The following is a 27,821-nucleotide window of genomic DNA, read 5'->3' as shown; positions in this document are numbered from 1 at the left end:
TTAACACTTTAAAAAAGTATTAAATTTTTTTATTCACATAAATTGGAACCATTTGTGTATATGAAATTGTACCTCATGCACTGAATGCACCATTCAGGATAACAATATTCTGTTACAATATTTCAACAATGACTGAAAAACAAAAGTCTAATAAGAATTACTACAAAAATCTGATGAACATACCAATACTCACAACAAAATTAAACTTATAATTTGTGACCATAACTTGATAAGTGTTCTTGATTCTAGTTATTAAAGCGAATGCAAATAATGTTAAGAAATAAAGGAGAAAGGAGATATCTTAAGCATAATCAAAACCGTATATTTGATAAAGGGAAATGAAGATATAATCACATGTCAATAAAGAGGTGCATAGCCGACAACTATCAATCATTTCTGGGAGAGGGTAAAAAGAGAGAAAAAAGTTAAAGATTATGTAAAAATGGATGTAAACATTAGATACAGTACATGTACTGTACCTAAAATTATTTGTAACTACCAGTACTTCATAGAAGCTGCCTTACTTTTGGCATATTGTGTAAACTTAATGCAATTTCATGAAGAAATTGAAAAAATTCATTTTTCTCTCATACACATCAAGATAAACCATAATAAAAAAAAATATAAATAAAACTGCTGTCAACACTTCAGGAATACACCACAACCAACTTCTCATACTCTTGTAAATAAAGTGTCCTTTGCCCTAAAATCCACACAACCTGTGTACCTAAATTTGATATTAGATCTGAATATCAAATGGAAATTTAAAAAAGATTTAAGAACATCTTAATAATTTCATCTTATTTCTAAAACATTATTTTGTAAAATCCCATCACATGTTCACTTCAATCAGAAAATACTCTTACAACTTAAAAGTAATAGTTTACATGTAAACTCTGTTATAGATTTAAAAATGTTTATATATCTATTTTTGCAAATAACTGTAAAGTTCTGCATTTCACATCTCTGTAGACCCTACCTCCACACACACTGGCTCAACCCACCTGATAATAATCAGCTTTGCCTTTGTTGTGATCTCTTGCAGTTGTCTAACCAACACCTTCATATCACTTTGGATGAAGTGTGTGTTTTGTCATTCAGTCTGCTTCTATCATACAACATTCAGGCATGAGTGGGTGAAATCACAGTAGTACATTTGCTTATACATAAGCAATGGAACTTTTTATCATGCCTATGTATCCAGAACCTAAATGAAGCTGTTACATCCCAATCCCTTTGTACCACCCATCTCAAAATTTCACCATTAAATTCAGACAAATATATGTCTACTATATATTACTATGCTAATTAATTTTCTTAGTCTAATAAGGATCACTGAAATCTAGTTATATAATAGTAATAGTTTTCAAGTGAGAGTCTTGTTATACTACATATACTCGAGTACAGTTCGAGATTCAAAGAACAATTTTTTTGTTGAGGAGGGAAGTGGCAAAAGATGGAGGGGTCAACCTATTCATCAATGATATTGTTAAGAAGCTGAAATCCATAAACTGTAAGCCTTAAATTATTTAAAGGCAGGATTATGGACAAGTATTGCAAGATGAAACCTTTAGGAAGTCGATACATGGCACTTGCAACATGGCAGTATATACAAAAAAGGTGAGGTTAAGACATGCATAGATGGGGAATGACAACAGAGTGCTGTCATAAAGTTGCTGGGTTACCTTGACAATGAGTTTGAAAGAATTCAACAAAATAAGTTTACCTCAAAGGTTTCTGATGCTCTCTCTCTCTCAAATTTTAAAATCCTTAAAATTAAACACAATGTAAAGTTTTAAGTCTACAGAAAACCCACAAATAAGGATGACCTCATATATTTCTTTTCCCACCAAGATGAACTTATTTAATGTAGGACTGACACTTGATTTTCTTATATACTCATAGAATCTACAATTCTGAATTTCTTGACTCACTGTAATACAGCAGAAAACCTTAAGCCACACAATCATAGCTTGCATTTTCAATATTATGCAATTTAAATTTAGGTTTTCATTTCCAATAGAAGAATGCCGTTTCTATTAAAGTGCCCTGGAACAGAATACATTCCACTTGAAGCACACATTTCTGTTAAGAAATACATGACTCTGGCAAGATAATGATGGAATGAGTGATGATGATCAAAGCATTTCTTTTTTGGGTCACCCTGCCTCAGTGAAAAAGGGCCTGTGTGTTCAATAAGAGAAAAAATGTTAAGGAGTGCTGTGTCTTGCAGGCAGGCAGGAGACTCATTACTATGCACTGGGGTATGCCACTGTTTTAGAAGTGCAGTGGAGGGTGTAAAGACGGGTGAATGGATGTGAACAAACAGCCTCCTATAACTACATGTACTCTTTCTTTTAGCTGTCTGAACTTCACCAGAGTTCAGATATTTGAGAAGTATTTTTTTTTTTTTTAAGAATTATGATACTAAACAAATCTGTTTGGGTTTTTTGGAGGTCTCAGGAAAACAACCTTTTTTTCCCTTATATTTTTCAGTTCATAAATAGAAGATTTCAGAAATGTAACCTGCATGAATTACAAATGTCCAGTGTACAATCTCCAATACTTTCGTAACACTAAAATTCCCTAATTATTATACAGTAGGGCCCCACTTTATGGCATTTTGCTCTAATACGGACATGTCAGATTATGACCAAAACTCGCTATATGGCTCCCCCGTCTTTCTAATACGATCACCGCACCCCACCAGGTTTGCTTACATTCTCCATGAGCACGACTCTCCATTATGTTTGGAAACTTTCCAAATGCAAAGCACAGACTCCAAAACCCAAAAATTAACAAACACAACAAGCAAGCACCAGTTACTCACAGTTACATACATGTAACTGTACCTAAATAAACTTACACACTGTGCTGGTGTGGAGGTACACAATAAAATCACAAAGTGTGTCTTATTATTCTTTAAGATGCCATATTAATGATGATGACAATAACACACAATAATAATCACTCTGAGGTGCATTAAATGTCATGTAAAACGTTAATTTAGACATTTTGCTTAATCCATCTATGATATTTTTTAAAAATTATATAATAAACATGCTACATAACATATAAACATGATAAATACACCCAAAGTGGAATAAATTAACATAAATATGAGATGTCTTTCCAATCGTCTTGTCAAAGTGTCGGAAAGAAAAATGTTTTCTCTAGCCCAACACCAAAGAAAATGTGTACGCAATAGTATTACTGGGGGTAATTGTATAAAATTATTCCTTTCGTATGCCTTCACTCAGAGCATCATTCCTTCTAAAAATGGTGTGTTACGTGAGAATGGGAGTGTTGCTCTTCATTTATTCTACTTTACCAATGTGGAGACAACTTGTACACAATGTAAGGTGTTTGTATTATGATATAAGCTTTACATACAGTGGACCCCTGCATACCGCACGCATCGCATACCGTACAATCCGCATACCGCTCGCTTTTTTCGCAAAAATTTTGCCTCGCATACCGCTCAAAAAGCCGCTCACTGCTCTTCATCCGAGACGCGTCCAATGTGCGGCCTGAGCCACGCTCACATGTTCCGCCGGTGGCATTGTTTACCAGCCAGCCTCCGCAGTAACATCCAAGCATACAATCGGAACATTTCGTATTATTACAGTGTTTTTGGTGATTTTTCTGGAAAATAAGTGACCATGGGCCCCAAGAAAGCTTCTAGTGCCAACCCTACAGCAATAAGGGTGAGAATTACTATAGAGATGAAGAAAAAGATCATTGATAAGTATGAAAGTGGAGTGCGTGTCTCCGAGCTGGCCAGGTTGTATAATAAACCCCAATCAACCATCGCTACTATTGGTGGTACAGCTGCTGCTGCATTGTCAGCTGCTGCTGCACTGTCAGCTGCTGCTGCTGTTGTACCACCGTCAGCTGCTGCTGCTGCTGTAGTACCGTCTGCTGCTGCTGTAGCATCGTCTGCTGCTGCTGTAGCATCGTCTGCTGCTGCTGTAGCATCGTCTGCTGCTGCTGTAGCATCGTCTGCTGCTGCTGTAGCATCGTCTGCTGCTGCTGTAGCATCGTCTGCTGCTGCTGTAGCATCGTCTGCTGCTGCTGTAGCATCGTCTGCTGCTGCTGTAGCATCGTCTGCTGCTGCTGTAGCATCGTCTGCTGCTGCTGTAGCATCGTCTGTTGCTGCTGTAGCATCGTCTGTTGCTGCTGTAGCATCGTCTGTTGCTGCTGTACCACCGTCAGCTGCTGCTGCTGCTGTAGCACCGTTGTTGGTGTGGCTTATTGAGAATACCAAGAAACAATTAACCCCAGAGGATTTGCCACCCAGGATAACCCAAAAAAGTCAGTGTCATCGAAGACTGTCTAACTTATTTCCATTGGGGTCCTTAATCTTGTCTCCCAGGATGCAACCCACACCAGTCGACTAACACCCAGGTGAACAGGGAAAAATGCCTGGAACTAGTGCTCATATTGGTGAATTTAAAGCCAGCAAAGGTTGGTTTGAGAGATTTAAGAATCGTAGTGGCATACACAGTGTGATAAGGCCTGTTCTGGAAGAAAATGCCAAACAGGACCTACAGTACTCAGGAGGAAAAGACACTCCCAGGACACAGTGTCTCATCAGTCATTGCTGCATCTTCAATAAAGGTAAGTGTCATTTATTCTTCATTTAGTAGAGTAGTACATGCACAATATATATTGTGCATGTACTACTCTACTATTGTGCATGTATCCTTCTCTTTGTGTGTAGGAAAATGTATATTTCATGTGGTAAAATTTTTTTTTTCATACTTTTGGGTGTCTTGCACGGATTAATTTGATTTCCATTATTTCTTATGGGGAAAATTCATTCGCATACCGAACATTTCGCATAACAATCAGCCCTCTTGCACGGATTAAAGTCGCTATGCGGGGGGTCCACTGTATATGGAAATGAATGTGTATCAATCCACTAGCTGCGTTCATCTGTTTACATACTCTGCAGCTCTGTCCTCTCTCATTTTCTCGTTCTCTCTCTCTCTCTCTCTCTCTCATTTATTCGGTTTTATCTCGTTTACTCACCTCTCACCCTACATTAAGACTACAAATAATTTTAAGGTAAGTAATGAGTTGCCCTGCCTTGGTGGGAGACAGCTGACCTGTTAGAAAAAAAAAAGTAATGAATGTACTGTATATGTAGTTTACTGCTCTAGGACACTTTAAATGCCTAGTATATTATGTGTGGGTGGGTTGGTCAGATGGGCTACCATACCTACCACACTTGACTTTCTACATATAAATACTATTCACCTTGCCGCCTATATTAAGACAATTAAGATTACAAATATTTTAAGGTAAGTAATGAGTGTACACTACGTGCATTTTATCACTCAAGGGCGCTTTTAATGTCATATTATATTATGTGTGGGTGGGTTGGCCAGATGAGCTACCATCTGGCCAACCCACACTTAACTTCTCACAATAAACACTACTCACTTCTCACCCTACATTAAAACTACAAATATTTTGAGGTAAGTAATGAGTGTACTGTATGTGTATTTTACTGTTTATTGTTTTTTAATACCTAATTCTATTGCTAACTTAATATAAGTTAGTGTAAACTTATTATGTGACATTTAAAGGTGGAAACAAATGATGTTTGGCTTTCCGGCGATGTCCATTTTTCCGGTGGTAGCCTGGAACCTAACCAGCTGTATAAGTGGGGCCCTACTGTACTGGCAATGCAAAACACAATCTCCAAAACCCCAAAATTAACAAACACAACAAGCAAGCAGCAATTCATTCTTCCAACTGGTGATGTGTCTGACTAAATTTTCAATACTCTTCACAAGAATGACCTCAATATTACAGGTCACCTACAAAATGGATCAGAAAATAACTCGATATATAACCCAGTCACACTAATAGTGAAGCAAGTGTCTTCAGAATTCTCTGCAATGGATATGGTAGGAGTAATATTGGTGAGACTGCACGGTGCCTTTGTAAGACATACAATAATGCTTGAACTATTCATAGGAAAACAACATACACATCTAATGGACTGGACAAAAGAAAAAATGATTATCAAAGAAGAAAACAAGACAAGTTATTGATGTTTAGAGGCTGCACACACATTTCCAATACCATCAAACAGAACCATGGGACACAGAGCATTGCAAAGCTTCAGGCTAAACTCGCCTTGTAAATTTATCCAAATACACTGTGCAAGTGACCCAGCAACCAGGCAAGGTTATCATTCTATCCTCTCTTACTTAACTATGCTTTGTATACATTATCATATTGCAAATGTCATGTACACACTTGATAAAGCCTCTGTTTGGGCCAAGATAGAGAGTTCTTGCCCATAATTATATATTGCACCCATCTATGACTACTGCCAAACCAATAATTTAGTTTCTATATATAGGTAGTAGGTGCGTGCATGAGCGTGTTAGATAGGAGTGAATGGAGACGAATGGTACTTGGGACCTGACGATCTGTTGGAGTGTGAGCAGGGTAATATTTAGTGAAGGGATTCAGGGAAACCGGTTATTTTCATCTAGTTGGACTTGAGTCCTGGAAATGGGAAGTACAGTGCCTGTACTTTAAAGGAGGGGTTTGGGATATTGGCAGTTTGGAGGGATATGTTGTGTATCTTTATATGTGTATGCTTCTAGACTGTTGTATTCTGAGCACCTCTGCAAAAACAGTGATAATGTGCGAGTGTGGTGAAAGTGTTGAATGATGATGAAAGTATTTTCTTTTTGGGGATTTTCTTTCTTTTTTGGGTCACCCTGCCTCGGTGGGAGACGGCCAACTTGTTGAAAAAAAAAAAAAAAGGTTGGTAGACAGCAACCGCCCAGGGAGGTACTACCGTCCTGCCAATTGAGTGCGAAACGAAAGTCTGTAATTGTTTTACATGATGGTAGGATTGCTGGTGTCCTTTTTTCTGTCTCATAAACATGCAAGATTTCAGGTATGCCTTGCTACTTCTGCTTACACTTAGGTCACTACACATACATGTACAAGCATATATATACATACCCCTCTGGGTTTTCTTCTATTTTCTTTCTAGTTCTTGTTCTTGTTTATTTCCTCTTATCTCCATGGGGAAGTGGAACAGAATTCTTCCTACGTAAGCCAGGCGTGTTGTAACAGGCAACTAAAATGCCGGGAGCAAGGGGCTAGTAACCCCTTCTCCTGTATAAATTACTAAATCTAAAAAGAGAAACTTTCGTTTTTCTTTTTGGGCCACCTTGCCTTGGTGAGATACAGCCAGTTTGTTGAAAAAAAATAATATAAAAGCATTAATAAAAGAGCATTATAGTAGGCCTACTGGTCTATGCTAGACAGATTTTTCAACCATTTTCACTCTATGTATACCTGGTATTTGTCCAAACACTGCAATTTCTTCCATTCATCTACAACTCTACTGACAAACAAGTACTTTTCTATATACTTTTTAAATCCAAATTTAACCAATTTAATGTGATGTCACCAAGGTTGTTTAATATATTTATAGATAGGGTTGCAAGAGAAATGAATGCAGGGGTGTTAGGGAGAGGTATGGGATTGGAAGATAAAGAATTTAATACAAAGTAGGAGTTGTCAAAGTTGTTTTCTGTTGATGACACTGTGCTTTTGGGAGATACTGAAGAGAGGTTGCCAAAGTTGGTAGACAAATTTGAGAGGAAATGTAAAAGAAAAATATTATAAGTGAACACTGGAAACAGCAAAGTGATGAGGGTAATAAAAAATTTAGGTAATGAAACACTGGATATCAGACTGGAGGGAGTATGAAGGAAGGGAATATATTTGGTTTGTTGAAAAAAACAAAAAAAATTGGGAGTGGACTTGTCAGCAGATGGGTCTATGAGAGATGAGGTGAACCATAAAATTGCCTGCACTCTAAAGGAGGGGTTTCGGGATATTAGCAGTTTGGAGGGATATGTTGTGTATCTTTATACGTATATGCTTCTAAACTGTTGTGTTCTGAGCACCTCTGCAAAAACAGTGATTATGTGTGAGTGAGGTGAAAGTGTTGAATGATGATGAAAGTATTTTCTTTTTGGGGATTTTCTTTCTTTTTTGGGTCACCCTGCCTCGGTGGGAGACGGCCGACTTGTTGAAAAAAAAAAATAAAAATAAAATGACTTAGATGGTTTATAAATCTGTAGCAGAGGGAAGGCGGGGAAGGGGTCGTCCTAGGAAAGAGAGGGACAGAGTAAAGGAGGTTTTGTGTATTAGAGGCTGAGACATCCAGCAAGCATGTTTGAGCATTTTAGATAAGAGTGGAGGCAAATGGTTTTGATTTGATGTACTGTTGGAGTGTATGCAAAGTAGCATTTATGAAGAGATTCAGGAAAAGTTGTTATGTTAACCAGACTTGAGTCCTAGAGGTAGGAATTACAGTGTCTGCACTCTGAAGGAGGGGTGGGGATATTTGCAGTTTTGAACTGCAGTATCAGCACACCTCTGACAGGACAAGTGATGGAGTGAGTGATGGTGAAAGTGTTTCTGCTTTTTCAGGTCACCCTACTTCTGTAGAAGACAGCTGGAGTTAAAAAAAAAAAAAAAAAAAAAAAAAAAAAAAAAAAAAGTTAGCACATCACTTGCAATCCTTTCATTTCTATACTCAGAACACAGTAAAATAAGTGTGCCAGAACTACACATGAAAATCTCAAATGGCAAGATGATCTGTTATTACAGTACTGTACACCATCATCAATTTTCAAAAACCGGTTGTATGTCACCGAAGCAGGGTGGCCCAAAAAGGAAAAACAAAAGTTTCTCTTTTTAATATTAGTAATGTATACAGGAGAAGGGGTTACTAGCCCCTTTCTCCATGCATTTTAGTCGCCTCTTATGACACGCATGGCTTACAGAGGAAGGATTCTATTCCACTTTCCCATGGAGATAAGAGGAAATAAACAAGAGCAAGAACTAGTAAGAAAATAGAACCCGGAGTGATGTGCTAAAGTGGGTAAAAATGTTATGGAGGGAGTAGTAGGTAAATTTGGGGTGCCAGGGGTAAATGTAAATGGTGAGCCTTTAATTGAGCTATGTGTAGAAAGAAATTTGGTAATAAGTAATACATATTTTATGAAAAAGAGGATAAATAAATATACAAGGTATGATGTAGCACGTAATGAAAGTAGTTTATTAGATTATGTATTGGTGGATAAAAGGTTGATGGGTAGGCTCCAGGATGTACATGTTTATAGAGGGGCAACTGATATATCGGATCATTATTTAGTTGTAGCTACAGTTAGAGTAAGAGGTAGATGGGAAAAGAGGAAGGTGGCAACAACAAGTAAGAGGGATGTGAAAGTGTATAAACTAAGGGAGGAGGAAGTTCGGGCGAGATATAAGCGACTATTGGCAGAAAGGTGGGCTAGTGCAAAGATGAGTAGTGGGGGGGTTGAAGAGGGTTGGAATAGTTTTAAAAATGCAGTATTAGAATGTGGGGCAGAAGTTTGTGGTTATAGGAGGGTGGGGGCAGGAGGAAAGAGGAGTGATTGGTGGAATGATGAAGTAAAGGGTGTGATAAAAGAGAAAAAGGTAGCTTATGAGAGGTTTTTACAAAGCAGAAGTGTTATAAGAAGAGCAGAGTATATGGAGAGTAAAAGAAAGGTAAAGAGAGTGGTGAGAGAGTGCAAAAGGAGAGCAGATGATAGAGTGGGAGAGGCACTGTCAAGAAATTTTAATGAAAATAAGAAAAAATTTTGGAGTGAGTTAAACAAGTTAAGAAAGCCTAGGGAAAATATGGATTTGTCAGTTAAAAACAGAGTAGGGGAGTTAGTAGATGGGGAGATGGAGGTATTGGGTAGATGGCGAGAATATTTTGAGGAACTTTTAAATGTTAAGGAAGAAACAGAGGCAGTAATTTCATGCACTGGTCAGGGAGGTATACCATCTTTTAGGAGTGAAGAAGAGCAGAATGTAAGTGTGGGGGAGTTACGTGAGGCATTACGTAAAATGAAAGGGGGTAAAGCAGCTGGAACTGATGGGATCATGACAGAAATGTTAAAAGCAGGGGGGGATATAGTGTTGGAGTGGTTGGTACTTTTGTTTAATAAATGTATGAAAGAGGGGAAGGTACCTAGGGATTGGCAGAGAGCATGTATAGTCCCTTTATATAAAGGGAAAGGGGACAAAAGAGACTGTAAAAATTATAGAGGAATAAGCTTACTGAGTATACCAGGAAAAGTGTACGGTAGGGTTATAATTGAAAGAATTAGAGGTAAGACAGAATGTAGGATTGCGGATGAGCAAGGAGGTTTTAGAGTGGGTAGGGGATGTGTAGATCAGGTGTTTACATTGAAGCATATATGTGAACAGTATTTAGATAAAGATAGGGAAGTTTTTATTGCATTTATGGATTTAGAAAAGGCATATGATAGAGTGGATAGAGGAGCAATGTGGCAGATGTTGCAAGTATATGGAATAGGTGGTAAGTTATTAAATGCTGTAAAGAGTTTTTATGAGGATAGTGAGGCTCAGGTTAGGGTGTGTAGAAGAGAGGGAGACTACTTCCCGGTAAAAGTAGGTCTTAGACAGGGATGTGTAATGTCACCATGGTTGTTTAATATATTTATAGATGGGGTTGTAAAGGAAGTAAATGCTAGGGTGTTTGGGAGAGGGGTGGGATTAAATTATGGGGAATCAAATTCAAAATGGGAATTGACACAGTTACTTTTTGCTGATGATACTGTGCTTATGGGAGATTCTAAAGAAAAATTGCAAAGGTTAGTGATTGAGTTTTGGGAATGTGTGTAAAGGTAGTAAGTTGAAAGTGAACATAGAAAAGAGTAAGGTGATGAGGGTGTCAAATGATTTAGATAAAGAAAAATTGGATATCAAATTGTAGAGAAGGAGTATGGAAGAAGTAAATGTTTTCAGATACAGTATTTGGGAGTTGATGTGTCAGTAGATGGATTTATGAAGGATGAGGTTAATCATAGAATTGATGAAGGAAAAAAGGTGAGTGGTGCATTGAGGTATATGTGGAGACAAAAAAAAGTTATCTATGGAGGCAAAGAAGGGAATGTATGAAAGTATAGTGGTACCAACACTCTTATATGGGTGTGAAGCTTGGGCTGTAAATGCTGCAGCGAGGAGATGGTTGGAGGCAGTGGAGATGTCCTGTCTAAGAGCAATGTGTGGTGTAAATATTAAGCAGAAAATTCGTAGTGTGGAAATTAGGAGGAGGTGTGGAGTTAATAAAAGTATTAGTCAAGAGGGCTGAAGAGGGGTTGTTGAGGTAGTTTGGTCATTTAGAAAGAATGGATCAAAGTAGAATGACATGGAGAGCACATAAATCTGTAGGGTAAGGAAGGCGGGGTAGGGGTCGTCCTCAAAAAGGCTGGAGGGAGGGGGTAAAGGAGGTTTTGTGGGTGAGGAGCTGGGACTTCCAGCAAGCGTGCGTGAGAGTTAGATAGTGAATGGAGACGAATGGTATTTGGGACCTGACGAGCTGTTGGAGTGTGAGCAGGGTAATATTTAGTTAAGGGATTCAGGAAAACTGGTTGTTTTTATATAGCAAGACTTGAGTCCTGGAAATGGGAAGTACAATCCCTGCGCTTTAAAGGAGGGCTTCGGGATATTGGCAGTTTGGAGGGATATGTTGTGTATCTTTATACATACATGCTTCTAGACTGTTGTATTCTGAGCACCTTTTCAAAAACAGTGATTGTGTGTAAGGTAAAATGCTGAATGATGATGAAAGTATTTTCTTTTTGGGGATTTTCTTTCTTTTTGGGTCACCCTGCTTTGGTGGGAGACGGCTGACTTGTTAAAAAAAAAAATGCGTATGCAGTGACCTAAGTGTAAGTAGTAGCAAGACATACCTGAAATCTTGCACGTTTATAAAATAGAAAAAACACCAGCAATCCTACTATCATGTAAAACCATTACACTCATTTGACAGGATGGCAGTACCTCCCTGGGTGGTTGCTGTCTACCAACCTACTACCTAGGAGTCCTGTACATATCACCACAAATTGAGCAACATATCATGGAAGATAAAGCTAGCTTTATCCATTTCATTCTTTGAAATGTAATTTGATGATTCAACGACTACTACTACATGTTAAAAAAAACAAAAAAAATTAATGCACTGGCAGTCTCCCACTGAGGTAGGGTGACCCAAAAAAGAAACACTTTCACCCTTTCACCCATCATTTACACAGGCATGCAGATACGACAGTTCAGATGATCCTCCAAACAGCAAATATGTTTGACACATGCCAGAATAGGAATGACTGGGAGAGTAGAACCTGTATAGCAAGGGCTAGTAAGTTCACTGCAGGGCTTGTTCATTCCTATGTATGCAATGGTTTGACAATAGAGTTGTAATTGAGTGGAAATGCTTGGGGTGAGTAAAATCTGCTAGCATAGACAATCAAAGTTTACTGCAGTGCTCCTTTATGTAAGAAAGGGCTCGTCTGGCAAAATTATTATATATAGAGAGGAACTAAATCCACAGGGGTCACATTGTGCCTAGGCCTTAATCTAAGGAGAGAACAAGTCTAGTTTCTTGACCTGGCAATAGAGTTGTCAATGACAGAGAATGAATTGGATGAGTAGAACCTACATAGCATCAGCAAGGCCTACTGCAGCACTCCTTTATTACTAGTGACAGACTAGCTTTGTTTTGTATGGAGCATGCCATGCTGCTCACCTGACCTGGACATAATGGTTCCAACATAACATCATCTCAATTAGAAATTGATATTTGCTATTTCAGTCTTTTCCTATGTATCTGTTAAGCTTAATATGAGAAAGCACTGGATTAAAAAAAAAAATTGTTTACACAGAATGTAACACCAACACCCAGTTCAGTATAGTAATTCTCGCACGTTTTCTACTGTCCCTAATGCCACTCCCTCAAATAAAATTATACATGAGATTTATGGAAAAATAAAATTTTTGGGTAAAAATCAGAGCTCAAATGGTACTTGAAGTCGGGCTTTACTCGAGTATATATAGCAAATATATTACTTTGATCATATTCAGATTTCAAATTATCACTCCCAAACTTTCCACAGGTTCTGAAATCATAGAACTTAATACAAAGCTCCAATGAGCAACCTACAAAGGGCCCAAATTACTGGCTAATTATAATTACACTAACTCATCCCTACATCTCCATCAGGATCCTGCTGACAACTAGGAGTGTGAGAAGCGACGGAACTTTCATTAGGTTGCTGACTTTGAATTTGAAAATTTTCTTTCATATGATGGGGATGATTCTGTTGTTGTTGTTGATCAGCATGCTGTTGGACTTGTTGCTGGCTGAGATGTAATGGGGCAAAAGGATTTGCAAACGTAGTGGGAGTCGAGTGTGTTGCTGCTGGAGGTGATCCTAATTCCTTTAGATTGACCATCTGTTGCATTAAAGCTAATGTGCCACCTGAATCAACTTGCACAATCACCCATATTGTATCTGAGGAAAAAATACAGAATTACAATTCACTAATCACAATGTATAATACTAGACAATTAAAATACTGTACCCTAACACTAATATAAAAACACAAAGACCCCAACGTTACATAGCAATATTTTTTTTTTCAACGAACCAGCCGTAACCCACTGAGGCAGGGTGACCTAAAAAGAAATACCGAAGTTTTTTTAAATATAATAATTTATACAGGAGAAGCGGTTACTAGCCCCTTACTCCCAGTATTTTAGTCGCCTCTTACAACACAAATGGCTAACGAAGGAAGCATTCTTTTCCACTTTCCCATAGAGATAAGAGGAAATAAAGAACAAGAGCTATTAAGAAAATTGAAGAAAACATAGATGGGGTATGCATATATGTGTGTGTACATAAATGTATAGTGTGACCTAAGTGTAATTCAAAGTTGTCATATATACCTGTTATCCCACAAAGCAATATACAAAGGAGAAGTAGGAAGGAAGACTGGGTAGGGGGTCGTCCTCGAAAAGGTTGGAAGGGGTAAGGGAGGTTTTATGGGAGAGGGGCTTGGACTTCCAGCAGGTGTGCATGAGGGAGTTCGATAGGAGTGAATGGAGACGAATGGTATTTGGGACCTGACGATCTGTTGGAGTGTGAGCAGGGTAATATTTAGTGAAGAGATTCAGGGAAATCAGTTATTTTTATATAGCCGGACTTGAGTCCTGGAAATGGAAAGTACAATGCCTGCACTCTAAAGGAGGGGTTTCGGGATATTAGCAGTTTGGAGGGATATGTTGTGTATCTTTATACGTATATGCTTCTAAACTGTTGTGTTCTGAGCACCTCTGCAAAAACAGTGATTATGTGTGAGTGAGGTGAAAGTGTTGAATGATGATGAAAGTATTTTCTTTTTGGGGATTTTCTTTCTTTTTTGGGTCACCCTGCCTCGGTGGGAGACGGCCAACTTGTTGAAACAAAAAAAAAAAAAACTTTCATAATTAAAACAACCACAATATATAACGAGTTCCAAAACCTACCACCAAGGGGTTTGCAAAGCTCCAAGGAATATACCCATAAAATACTGTAAAGCACTAACACAGTAGGACATGGGGCATCAAAGGCAAATTATAATAAACTTGTAACTTAATTAATTTTATTTAATAACTGCTTTCTAAACCTAGTATTAATTAATAAAATTATAAGCTAATTTGTTTTATTCATTAACAGTTTTCTATGGCCAGTATTAATATCTACACTTTCATTTTGAAAGTGAATTAGGTTATCAGCATTTAAATATTATCATTAATCTTATATTGCAAAGCAAACAAGCAACAACTGAAGCAATTTTAGTGAATGCGTGGGGAGTTTTGAATCAAGTGTGAGAGTAATGGTGGTTGGGGATTTCAATGCTAAAGTGGGTAAAAATGTTATGGAGGGAGTAGTAGGTAAATTTGGGGTGCCAGGGGTAAATGTAAATGGGGAGCCTTTAATTGACCTATGTGTAGAAAGAGATTTGGTAATAAGTAATACATATTTTATGAAAAAGAGGATAAATAAATATACAAGATATGATGTAGCACATAATGAAAGTAGTTTATTAGATTATGTATTGGTGGATAAAAGGTTGATGGGTAGGCTCCAGGATGCACATGTTTATAGAGGGGCAACTGATATATCGGATCATTATTTAGTTGTAGCTACAGTTAGAGTAAGAGGTAGATGGGAAAAGAGGAAGGTGGCAACAACAAGTAAGAGGGAGGTGAAAGTGTATAAACTAAGGGAGGAGGAAGTACGGGTGAGATATAAGCGACTATTGGCAGAAAGGTGGGCTAGTGCAAAGATGAGTAGTGTGGGGGGGGGGGGGGAGTTGAAGAGGGTTGGAATAGTTTTAAAAATGCAGTATTAGAATGTGGGGCAGAAGTTTGTGGTTATAGGAGGGTGGGGGCAGGAGGAAAGAGGAGTGATTGGTGGAATGATGAAGTAAAGGGTGTGATAAAAGAGAAAAAGGTAGCTTATGAGAAGTTTTTACAAAGCAGAAGTGTTATAAGAAGAGCAGAGTATATGGAGAGTAAAAGAAAGGTGAAGAGAGTGGTGAGAGAGTGCAAAAGGAGAGCAGATGAAAGAGTGGGAGAGGCACTGTCAAGAAATTTTAATGAAAATAAGAAAAAATTTTGGAGTGAGTTAAACAAGTTAAGAAAGCCTAGGGAAAGTATGGATTTGTCAGTTAAAAACAGAGTAGGGGAGTTAGTAGATGGGGAGATGGAGGTATTAGGTAGATAGCGAGAATCTTTTGAGGAACTTTTAAATGTTAAGGAAGAAAGAGAGGCAGTAATTTTATGCACCGGTCAGGGATGTTTACCATCTTTTATGAGTGAAGAAGAGCAAAATGTAAATGTGGGGGAGGTACGTGAGGCATTACATAGAATGAAAGGGGGTAAAGCAGCTGGAACTGATGCGATCATGACAGAAATGTTAAAAGCAGGGGGGGATATAGTGTTGGAGTGGTTGGTACTTTTGTTTAATAAATGTATGAAAGAGGGGAAGGTACCTAGGGATTGGCAGAGAGCATGTATAGTCCCTTTATATAAAGGGAAAGGGGACAAAAGAGACTGTAAAAATTATAGAGGAATAAGTTTACTGAGTATACCAGGAAAAGTGTACGGTAGGGTTATAATTGAAAGAATTAGAGGTAAGACAGAATGTAGGATTGGGGATGAGCAAGGAGGTTTCAGAGTGGGTAGGGGATGTGTAGATCAAGTGTTTACATTGAAGCATATATGTGAACATTATTTAGATAAAGGTAGGGAAGTTTTTATTGCATTTATGGATTTAGAAAAGGCATATGATAGAGTGAATAGAGGAGCAATGTGGCAGATGTTGCAAGTATATGGAATAGGTGGTAAGTTATTAAATGCTGTAAAGAGTTTTTAAGAGGATAGTGAGGCTCAGGTAAGGGTGTGTAGAAGAGAGGGAGACTACTTCCCGGTAAAAGTAGGTCTTAGACAGGGATGTGTAATGTCACCATGGTTGTTTAATATATTTATAGTTGGGGTTGTAAAGGAAGTAAATGCTAGGGTGTTTGGGAGAGGGGTGGGATTAAATTTTGGGGAATCAAATTCAAAATGGGAATTGACACAGTTACTTTTTGCTGATGATACTGTGCTTATGGGAGATTCTAAAGAAAAATTGCAAAAGTTAGTGGATGAGTTTGAGAATGTGTGTAAAGGTAGAAAGTTGAAAGTGAACATAGAAAAGAGTAAGGTGATGAGGTTATCAAATGATTTAGCTAAAGAAAAATTGGATATCAATTTGGGGAGGAGGCGTATGGAAGAAGTGAATGTTTTCAGATACTTGGGAGTTGACGTGTCGGCGGATGGATTTATGAAGGATGAGGTTAATCATAGAATTGATGAGGGAAAAAAGGTGAGTGGTGCGTTGAGGTATATGTGGAGTCAAAAAACGTTATCTATGGAGGCAAAGAAGGGAATGTATGAAAGTATAGAAATACCAACACTCTTATATGGGTGTGAAGCTTGGGTGGTAAATGCAGCAGCGAGGAGATGGTTGGAGGCAGTGGAGATGTCCTGTTTAAGGGCAATGTGTGGTGTAAATATTATGCAGAAAATTCGGAGTGTGGAAATTAGGAAAAGGTGTGGAGTTAATAAAAGCATTAGTCAGAGGGCAGAAGAGGGGTTGTTGAGGTGGGTTGATCATTTAGAGAGAATGGATCAAAGTAGAATGACATGGAAAGCATATAAATCTATAGGGGAAGGAAAGCGGGGTAGGGGTCGTCCTCGAAAGGGTTGGAGAGAGGGGGTAAAGGAGGTTTTGTGGGCAAGGGGCTTGGACTTCCAGCAAGCGTGCGTGAGCATGTTAGATAGGAGTGAATGGAGACGAATGGTACTTGGGACCTGACGATCTGTTGGAGTGTGAGCAGGGTAATATTTAGTGAAGGGATTCAGGGAAACCGGTTATTTTCATGTAGTCGGACTTGAGTCCTGGAAATGGGAAGTACAATGCCTGCACTTTAAAGGAGGGGTTTGGGATATTGGCAGTTTGGAGAGATATGTTGTGAATTTTTATATGTGTATGCTTCTAAACTGTTGTATTCTGAGCACCTCTGCAAAAACAGTGATAATGTGTGAGTGTGGTGAAAGTGTTGAATGATGATGAAAGTATTTTCTTTTTGGGGATTTTCTTTCTTTTTTGGGTCACCCTGCCTCGGTGGGAGACGGCCGACTTGCTAAAAAAAAAAAAACTTTTATTTTGAAAGTGAATTAGGTAATCAGCATTTAATTTTTTTTTTTTTCAACAAGTCGGCCGTCTCCCACCGAGGCAGGGTGACCCAAAAAAGAAAGAAAATCCCCAAAAAGAAAATACTTTCATCATCATTCAACACTTTCACCACACTCACACATTATCACTGCTTTTGCAGAGGTGCTCAGAATACAACAGTTTAGAAGCATATACGTATAAAGATACACAACATATCCCTCCAAACTGCCAATATCCCTAACCCCTCCTTTAAAGTGCAGGCATTGTACTTCCCATTTCCAGGACTCAAGTCCGACTATATGAAAATAACCGGTTTCCCTGAATCCCTTCACTAAATATTACCCTGCTCACACTCCAACAGATCGTCAGGTCCCAAGTATCATTCGTCTCCATTCACTCCTATCTAACACGCTCACTCACGCTTGCTGGAAGTCCAAGCCCCTCGCCCACAAAACCTCCTTTACCCCCTCTTTCCAACCCTTTCGAGGATGACCCCTACCCCTCCTTCCTTCCCCTATAGATTTATATAGTTTCCATGTCATTCTACTTTGATCCCTTCTCTCTAAATGACCAAACCACCTCAACAACCCCTCTTCTGCCCTCTGACTAATGCTTTTATTAACTCCACACCTTCTCCTAATTTCCACACTCCGAATTTTCTGCATAATATTTACAACACACATTGCCCTTAGACAGGACATCTCCACTGCCTCCAACCGTCTCCTCGCTGCTGCATTTACCACCTAAGCTTCACATCCATATAAGAGTGTTGGTACTACTATACAGTGGACCCCCGGTTAACGATATTTTTTCAATTCAGAAGTATGTTCAGGTGCCAGTACTAACCGAATTTGTTCCCATAAGGAATATTGTGAAGTAGATTAGTCCATTTCAGACCCCCAAACATACACATACAAACGCACTTACATAAATACACTTACATAATTGGTCGCATTCGGAGGTGATCGTTATGCGGGGGTCCACTGTACTTTCATACATTCCCTTCTTTGCCTCCATAGATAATGTTTTTTGACTCCACATATACCTCAACGCACCACTCGCCCTTTTTCCCTCATCAATTCTATGATTAACCTCATCCTTCATAAATCCATCCGCCGACACGTCAACTCCCAAGTATCTGAAAACATTCACTTCTTCCATACTCCTCCTCCCCAATTTGATATCCAATTTTTCTTTATCTAAATCATTTGATACCCTCATCACCTTACTCTTTTCTATGTTCACTTTCAACTTTCTACCTTTACACACATTCTCAAACTCGTCCACTAACCTTTGCAATTTTTCTTTAGACTCTCCCATAAGCACAGTATCATCAGCAAAAAGTGACTGTGTCAGTTCCCATTTTGAATTTGATTCCCCATAATTTAATCCCACCCCTCTCCCGAACACCCTAGCATTTACTTCTTTTACAACCCCATCTATAAATATATTAAACAACCATGGTGACATTACACATCCCTGTCTAAGACCTACTTTTACCGGGAAGTATTCTCCCTCTCTTCTACATACCCTAACCTGAGCCTCACTATCCTCATAAAAGCTCTTTACAGCATTTAGTAACTTACCACCCATTCCATATACTTGCAACATCTGCCACATTGCTCCTCTATCCACTCTATCATATGCCTTTTCTTAATCCATAAATGTAATAAAAACTTCCCTACCTTTATCTAAATACTGTTCACATATATGCTTCAATGTAAACACTTGATCTACACATCCCCTACCCACTCTGAAGCCTCCCTGCTCATCCGCAATCCTACATTCTGTCTTACCTCTAATTCTTTCAATTATAACCCTACCGTATACTTTTCCTGGTATACTCAGTAAACTTATTCCTCTATAATTTTTACAATCTCTTTTGTCCCCTTTCCCTTTATATAAAGGGACTATACATGCTCTCTGCCAATCCCTAGGTACCTTTACCTCTTTCATACATTTATTAAACAAAAGTACCAACCACTCCAACACTATATCCCCCCCCTGCTTTTAACATTTCTCATGATCGCATCAGTTCCAGCTGCTTTACCCCCTTTCATTCTACGTAATGCCTCACGTACCTCCACCACACTTACATTCTGCTCTTCTTCACTCCTAAAAGATGGTATACCTCCCTGGTCAGTGCATGAAATTACCACCTCCCTTTCTTCCTCAACATTTAAAAGTTCCTCAAAATATTCTCGCCATCTACCTAATACCTTCCTCTCAAACTTTATTTATTCTCTATAAGTATTACAATGCTGAGATTACAGAATTTGGTTATTGTGTGGTCTACATGTAGTAAAATAATAATTACAGAGTGTACCACTAGAACGCCTAGCATGGCTAGGCATTTCGGGCAGACATATTAAATCTTAGGTTTAAAATGTTACAGAATTATGAGATAAGTTGGTATTATGGCTAAGTGACTAAATACTAGTTGTGAGTTTAGCAATGTGAATGCTTTTGTTTTGGCACTATACATAGTTTCAGTATTGGAGTATCACAGGCCAACTTTTGACTAGTTAAGATTCATTATTTTGAGATTGAGATTGATATTTCTGTTTATGGTCAAATGGGTGAGTGAGTGTAAGTGTGAACCACCAGGTGGTATTCGTATTATTAGTTGACAGGGTGTATCAGGGAGATAAGATGTTTTCTGATGGTAGTTTTGAAGGTGATGAATGTGTCTGCAGTTTTGGAATTTTCAGGTAGGGTGTTCCAGATTTTAGGGCCTTTGACATACATTGAATTTTTGTAAAGGTTTAGTCGGACACGGGGAATGTCATAGAGATGTTTGTGTCTGGTGTTGTGCCTGTGGGTTCTGTCACAACTATCAAGAAAGCATTTTAGGTCAAGGTTAATATTGGAATTTAAGGTCCTGTAGATGTAGATTGCACAGTAGTAAGTGTGGATGTACTGAACAGGGAGTAAGTTTAGATCTATGAAGAGTGGGGGGGTGTGTTGCCAGGGATGGGATTTAGTGATTATTCTTACTGCGGCTTTTTGTTGGGTTATTATTGGCTTTAGGTGTGTTGCTGCAGTTGAACCCCAAGCACAGATAGCATAGGTAAGGTATGGATATATAAGTGAGTGGTATAGTGTGAGAAGGGCAGTTTGCGGCACGTAGTATCGTATCTTGGAGAGGATCCCAACCGTTTTGGATACTTTTTTGGTTATGTGTTGGATATGGGTGCTGAAGTTCAGGTTGTTGTCGAGGTATAGGCCTAGGAATTTGCCCTCATTATGCCTGGTAATTAGAGTGTTGTCGATCTTAATGTTAATTTGCGCATCTCCTGCTCTGCTACCAAACATAATGTAGTAGGTTTTGTCGACGTTAAGCGTAAGTTTATTGGCTGTCATCCAAGTCGATATTTTGATCAGCTCCTCATTAACAATGGTGTTGAGGGTTGCAAGATTAGGGTGAGAGATGACGTAAGTCGTGTCGTCAGCAAAGAGAATGGGGTTCAGGTGTCGAGATACGTTTGGAAGATCATTGATGTATATGAGGAAGAGCAGGGGACCAAGGACACTTCCCTGTGGAACTCCAGTATCAAGTGGCTGTGTTGTTGATGCTGTGTCTTTAATGGTGACATACTGATACCTATTAGTAAGGTAAGATTTGAAATATGCAAGCGCATGGCCTCTTATACCATAATGGTCAAGTTTGTGGAGTAGGATGCCGTGGTCTACTGTGTCAAAAGCTTTTCTTAGGTCAATAAAAATTCCTAGTGGATATTCCTTATTTTCCAATGCTGTATAAAGCAGATCTAGCATTTTTATAATTGCATCGTTAGTGCTTTTATTTTTCCTGAATCCAAATTGGCAGGGGTTGAGTATGTTTTGTGACGTTATAAATGAATATAGTCTCCTGTGCACGAGTTTCTCAAAGATTTTGGATAGCAATGGTAAGTTTGATATTGGCCTATAGTTGTTTAAATCTGTAGGGTCACCACCTTTATGTATTGGTGTAACCCTTGCCGTCTTGAGTAGTTTCGGGAAGGTGCTAGCTTCTAGTGACTTGCTAAAAAGCAATGAGATAGTATGCGAGAGGACATGGGCCACTCTCTTGTACAATAATGGTGGGACATGAGACAGATTCCCTGAGTTATTTTTAATTATTTTATTATCACACTGGCCGATTCCCACCAAGGCAGGGTGGCCCGAAGAAGAAAAACTTTCACCATCATTCACTCCATCACTGTCTTGCCAGAAGGTTGCTTTACACTACAGTTTTTAAACTGCAACATTAACACCCCTCCTTCAGAATGACTTAATAATCTCGGTGACTTCCGTGGGCTCAGTTGGAGCAAGATAGAAGGAATCTGGGAAATTCCCATCTAGGTAGTCCCCGGCATGGGCATTGGTATGTGGGATTTTATTGGCGAGATTAGAACCTATGGTTGAGAAGAAGTCGTTTATCTTGTTAGTTGTGTCGGTGGGTTGCAGTGGTGTTTCATTAGGTTTAGTTAGGACAATATTCTTGTTTTTTTTCAGTTTGTGGGTCCCTAGAATCCGAGTGTGTTTTCCAGGTCTTTTTTATATCTCCTGAGTGTTTTCCAGGTCTTTTTTATATCTCCTCTTGTGTCAGTGAATCTACTAACTCCCCTACTCTGTTTTTAACTGACAAATCCATACTTTCCCTAGGCTTTCTTAACTTGTTTAACTCACTCCAAAAATTTTTCTTATTTTCATTAAAATTTCTTGACAGTGCCTCTCCCACTCTTTCATCTGCTCTCCTTTTGCACTCTCTTCACCTTTCTTTTACTCTCCATATACTCTGCTCTTCTTATAACACTTCTGCTTTGTAAAAACCTCTCATAAGCTACCTTTTTCTCTTTTATCACACCCTTTACTTCATCATTCCACCAATCACTCCTCTTTCCTCCTGCCCCCACCCTCCTATACCCACAAACTTCTGCCCCACATTCTAATACTGCATTTTTAAAACTATTCCAACCCTCTTCAACCCCCCCCCCCACTACTCATCTTTGCACTAGCCCACCTTTCTGCCAATAGTCGCTTATATCTCGCCCGAACTTCCTCCTCCCTTAGTTTATACACTTTCACCTCCTTCTTACTTGTTGTTGCCACCTTCCTCTTTTCCCATCTACCTCTTACTCTAACTGTAGCTACAACTAAATAATGATCCGAAATATCAGTTGCCCCTCTATAAACATGTACATCCTGGAGCCTACCCATCAACCTTTTATCCACTAATACATAATCTAACAAACTACTTTCATTACGTGCTACATCATACCTTGTATATTTATTTATCCTCTTTTTCATAAAATATGTATTACTTATTACCAAATTTCTTTCTACACATAGCTCAATTAAAGGCTCCCCATTTACATTTACCCCTGGCACCCCAAATTTACCTACTACTCCCTCATAACATTTTTACTCACTTTAGCATTGAAATCCCCAACCACCATTACTCTCACATTTGATTCAGAACTCCCCATGCATTCACTCAACATTTCCCAGAATCTCTCTCTCTCCTCTACACTTCTCTCTTCTCCAGATGCATACACGCTTACTATAACCCACTTTTCACATCCAATCTTTATTTTACTCCACATAATCCTTGAATTTATACATTTGTAGTCTCTCTTTTCCTGCCATAACTTATCCTTCAACATTATTGCTACTCCTTCTTTAGCTCTAACTCTATTTGAAATCCCTGACCTAATCCCATTTATTCCTCTCCACTGAAACTCTCCCACCCCCTTCAGCTTTGTTTCACTTAAAGCCAGGACATCCAGTTTCTTCTCATTCATAACATCCACAATCATCTCTTTCTTATCATTTGCACAACATCCACGCACATTCAGACTTCCCACTTTGACAATTTTCTTCTTCTTATTCTTTTTAGTATTTTTATTCTTTTTAGCATTTAAATATTATCATTAATCTTATATTGCAAAGCAACCAAGCAACAACTGAAGCAATTTTAGTAAATACTGTAATTGAAAGGACAATCACTTGTTCAATGTTTTGCTAAAATCAAATAACATTTAAAAACATAACCTCTAAATGATGAGTCATGTTTTCTTTCTTCAGTTATCTCATAATTTTTGGAGCATTAAAAATGTACTGAAATGCCACAGATTAACTTAAAATAAATATAAAGTCTGCTCTATGCTTTCAGATTTACACCTCTCTTTAAAAAATATAATCCCAAACCTACACTAGTGCACTCTGAAGGAGGGGGGTGAGGATGTTACAATTTGGAGAGTAGTTTGAACTGTGACGTCCATGCACTTATGGCAAGATGTCTATTGAATGAGTGAAGATGAATGCATTTCTTTCTTTTGGTCCCTCTACCTTGGTGGAAATGGATGATGTACAAAAAATAATCATTTTTACAGAATTATCATGATTATTGTTTTTTTTTTTTTACCATACAGACCCTCTAAATATCTGAACCACACCTCAATAACCCTCTGAATCATACTTGTTTGTAACCCAACACCTTCTCATCCCCAAGCTTAGAATTCCATCAAATGTGACATGTCCATTGCTCCAGCTTCCTCCTTACTGAAATAATTAAAAACCATGCCTCACACCCATACAATGCTCACCTGGCTAATCTAAGAGTGATGTTTAGGAATTTCAAAGAATTATTCTGAGCCCTTTATACAACGTATGTCTAGCCCACCTAGGAGTATGCAGCACTGGCGTATGTCCACACCTGAGAAATGTTTAGAAACTGGAGAAAGAGCAGAAATATGCAAAAAGGAGAGTTCCAGAACAAAAGGATATGAGCTTGAAGAGAGGATGAAGGAACTGAATCTAACGGCACTGGAAGACAGAAGGATGAAGGGAAACATGCTAACAGCATACAAAATACTTCAAGGAACTGAGAGACAAGATGGACAGGCTGTTTGAGAAGCAAAAACCAGGTACTCAGAGGTACAACTGGAAGTTGAAAACACAAGTGAGCCACAAGGATGTTAGGACATATTTCTTCAGTTTCAGGGTGGTTGGGAAGTGGAATGATCTCAATGAAGAAGAGGTGGAGGCAGGCTCCATTCATAAATTTAAGAACAGATACATTAGGAGACGGGTGGCTGTCTCTAACATTTTTTTTTCTCGCTGAAGGAAGAGGATAGAGGTAGTGGAGATATTATGTTTGAGAGCAATGTGTAGTGTAAATGTTTTCCAGAGAATTTGGTATATAGAGATCAGAAGAGGGTGTGGGGTTATGAAAGCTATAACCAAGAGGACTAGGAAGGGGTTGTTGAGGTGGTATGGACATTAGAGAGGAAGAAGCAGATGATGACCAAGAGGGTGCATAAAACAGATGGAAGGAAAATGGGAAAAGAAGTTATCACAAGAAGGATTGGAGGGAAGGGGTTAAGGTTTTGAGTGCTAGGATTTGGGGGCATCCAACAGGCTTGTGTGACCATTTTAGATCGAACTGCAGATAAGTGATTTTCATGGCCTGATGTGCTGTTGGAGTGAGGAAGGTAACATGAAGGTATTCATGAACATCAATTAGCCACACCTGCACTCTATAGGAGGGGTGGGGATGCTGCAGTATGCATTGTCATTTGAACTGTAATGTCTGCACACTTTTGGCAAGACAGCTATTGAATGAATGATGGTGAATCTGTTTCCTGGCTGGTGTGTTAAGAAACATTCACATTTTAAATTTATATTACTACATTATCTATAGTGTAAAATCCTGATATTATCATTACCCAGTTCCCTACTTTCAATGGATGGGAAAATATTATAGGAAAAGAGGGCTAAACAACTATAAACATAATAACACAAAATAAGAAGTAAATAAAGCTATTATAAATAAAAATAATATGTACACTTACTAACATCATAGTACAATTCCACCACATGACTAGCAAAATATCTGCAATGTATTTGCACAATTTCGTGGATTAGCTGTAAAGTATTACTCTGCACTCCACATGATCTGACAGTGTCATTTATTCACTTACAAAGAAAACTTTTTGGATTATAAATGACAAATGGCTTTTGACCCAGTATAACCCAAGAAAGCCAAGCAGCAAGGATTATTTCCATTAAGACTCTTTAGTCCTTTATCTCAGAAGCAACTGACAACTCAGCTAATACACATGTACCTATTCACTACTACCTTAACAGAGGGCAGCATGGTCAAGAGACTTGCCTATATGTTTCAACTCAAGAGAGTTAACAGTCAATACAGTGGAACCTTGACTTACGAGTTTAATCTGTTCCAGGAGCTAGCTTGTAGCTCAATTTACTCATACATCAAATTAATTTTCCTCATTTAAATTCACTGAAAAGTCATTAGTCTGTTCCTGCACTCTTGGAGAGATGAGAAAAAATACGTGAATATGACACTATTATCAACTGTACGACTTATTTATTTATCACAATTCAGCTGACATAATATATTTAGCACAGAAACATGATACACCTACCATCCGACTTACGACTGAGTTCGGTTCCGAGAAACCGGTCATAAGTCAAAATGGTCGTAAGTCGAACTTAACTACTGAATATCAACATAACATTTTTGTAATGACTTTATTTTATTGTTTTATTTTGGTATTTCATGTTTTACCTTACTTTTTATGCTGTTTGTACTGTATTTTATACTGTAAGGTTTAGGATAAACACTGTGTACAACACAAACACTTGTTTATTTCCCAGAAAGTTGGCATAAAAAACACGGTCATAAGTCGAGTCGTCGTAAGTCGAGCAGGTCCTAAGTCGGATGGTAGGTGTATATACTCTAGAATGAATAAAATAGGCCATAATATGGTGGCAGAGGCAGCGGCAAAAGCTTCCGCCATTTCTGTCCCATTTTGACTATACAGGTCCTCCATCACAAATCTGGCATCATTGGGACCTGTAGTGTGCCAGATTACTGAGTTTGCCAGATTACAGAGTGGTTAGGTTAGAATACACTTAATAAAATTAACCCTTTGACTGCTTACGCCGTATATATATGTCTTACGCGCCACTGTTTCTGACGTATTTATACGCATAAATTCTAGCGGCTTCAAATCAAGCGGGAAAGGCCTGGCAGGCCTACATGAGAGAGAATGGGTCTCAGTGGTGGGTGTGCACCCTGTGAAAAAATCTGGGACTCATCGGTGCATTGTGGGAACGCCATCTTGGTAGTCCATTTTCACCATCCTTCGCGTTAAGAAGAACCTCACTCCTCGGCGGACTGGAGGTCTTTTGTTCCCAAGTGATAGCTCTAACAGTGATTAAAGTGTCACTGACAGAAAATTCCATGGTTTTCAAGTGAGTGTGACCGAAAAAAGTGCCCAGGATGACGTAATTAGTGATGAAAACCCAGATGACCCACAACCTTCCACCTCTGGTGCTGGGCCGGCTTGTTCACGTTCATATTCACTTGTACCAGGACGAAAGAGGAAACTATTTGGCCATGTACAAGACCCAGATGTTAGCAGTGAATGTGATAGTGATAGTGATTTCAAGGTTATTGAAGGCAGTTCTAGTTGTGACAGTGAGGGTGAATATTCCCCAGTGAAGCGGCAGTATGTACGATGTAGCATGCAGTCTGGTAGTGTTTCACATGCTGTTCCAAGGGGAAGGAGTAACTCTCGGAGCACATCCCGTGGCCCTACACCATACGATGGTATGAATGATGTGAGCGAGGCAGCAGGCAGTGGTGGTGATAGTGATGGTGGCACAACCCATGTGGCACCAGCAGCGGGCCATGCTACTACCCACGCTGCTGACTCTGCACAACAACAACAACCAGCCTCATCCAACCCCACACTCCCACAGCCTACACAACCACAACCTGCACAACCACAACCTGCACAACCACAACCTGTACAACCACAACCACGTTACAATATCCAGAACCGACCAACAGACCACATCTGGGATTGGCAGGAAGGTGACGAGTTTGTTCCTAGTCCCCATGACTTTGATGAAACACAAAGTGGAATAAAGCCATCATGTCCACTTGGGAACAATGCTAGTGAACTGGAATGCTTTGAATTATTCTTCGATGAACCCCTGATGGACATCATTGTCAGGGAAACCAACACATACTATGAGTACACCATGGCAAATACAATTTTCTCACCAAGATCACGGCTACACCAGTGGAAGGAGACAACTGTGGCAGAGATGTACCTGTTTTTTGCCACAATAATGCTTATGCCACATGTGT

At 38.9% G+C, this 27,821-nt stretch overlaps 1 protein-coding gene across 3 annotated transcripts in view; it reads right to left on the bottom strand.

The window, feature by feature from the left end:
- Positions 1–27,821, bottom strand: part of LOC128691054 (protein ILRUN-like) — a gene marked incomplete at its 5' end in the record, with an annotated part of 68,694 nt that overhangs the window by 27,468 nt on the left and 13,405 nt on the right. For 2 of the 3 annotated variants that reach the window (XM_070089029.1, XM_070089027.1), the window contains 1 exon segment: positions 13,098–13,399. In XM_070089029.1, coding sequence (XP_069945130.1) covers positions 13,098–13,399 — 302 coding nt within the window. 3 annotated transcript variants of the gene reach the window in all.

This window comes from Cherax quadricarinatus, chromosome 27, assembly GCF_038502225.1.
Source record: "Cherax quadricarinatus isolate ZL_2023a chromosome 27, ASM3850222v1, whole genome shotgun sequence".
NCBI classification, from domain to species: domain Eukaryota; kingdom Metazoa; phylum Arthropoda; class Malacostraca; order Decapoda; family Parastacidae; genus Cherax; species Cherax quadricarinatus.
Note: the sequence above shows the minus strand (reverse complement) of the source record. Positions and strands in the feature narration are given on the sequence as shown.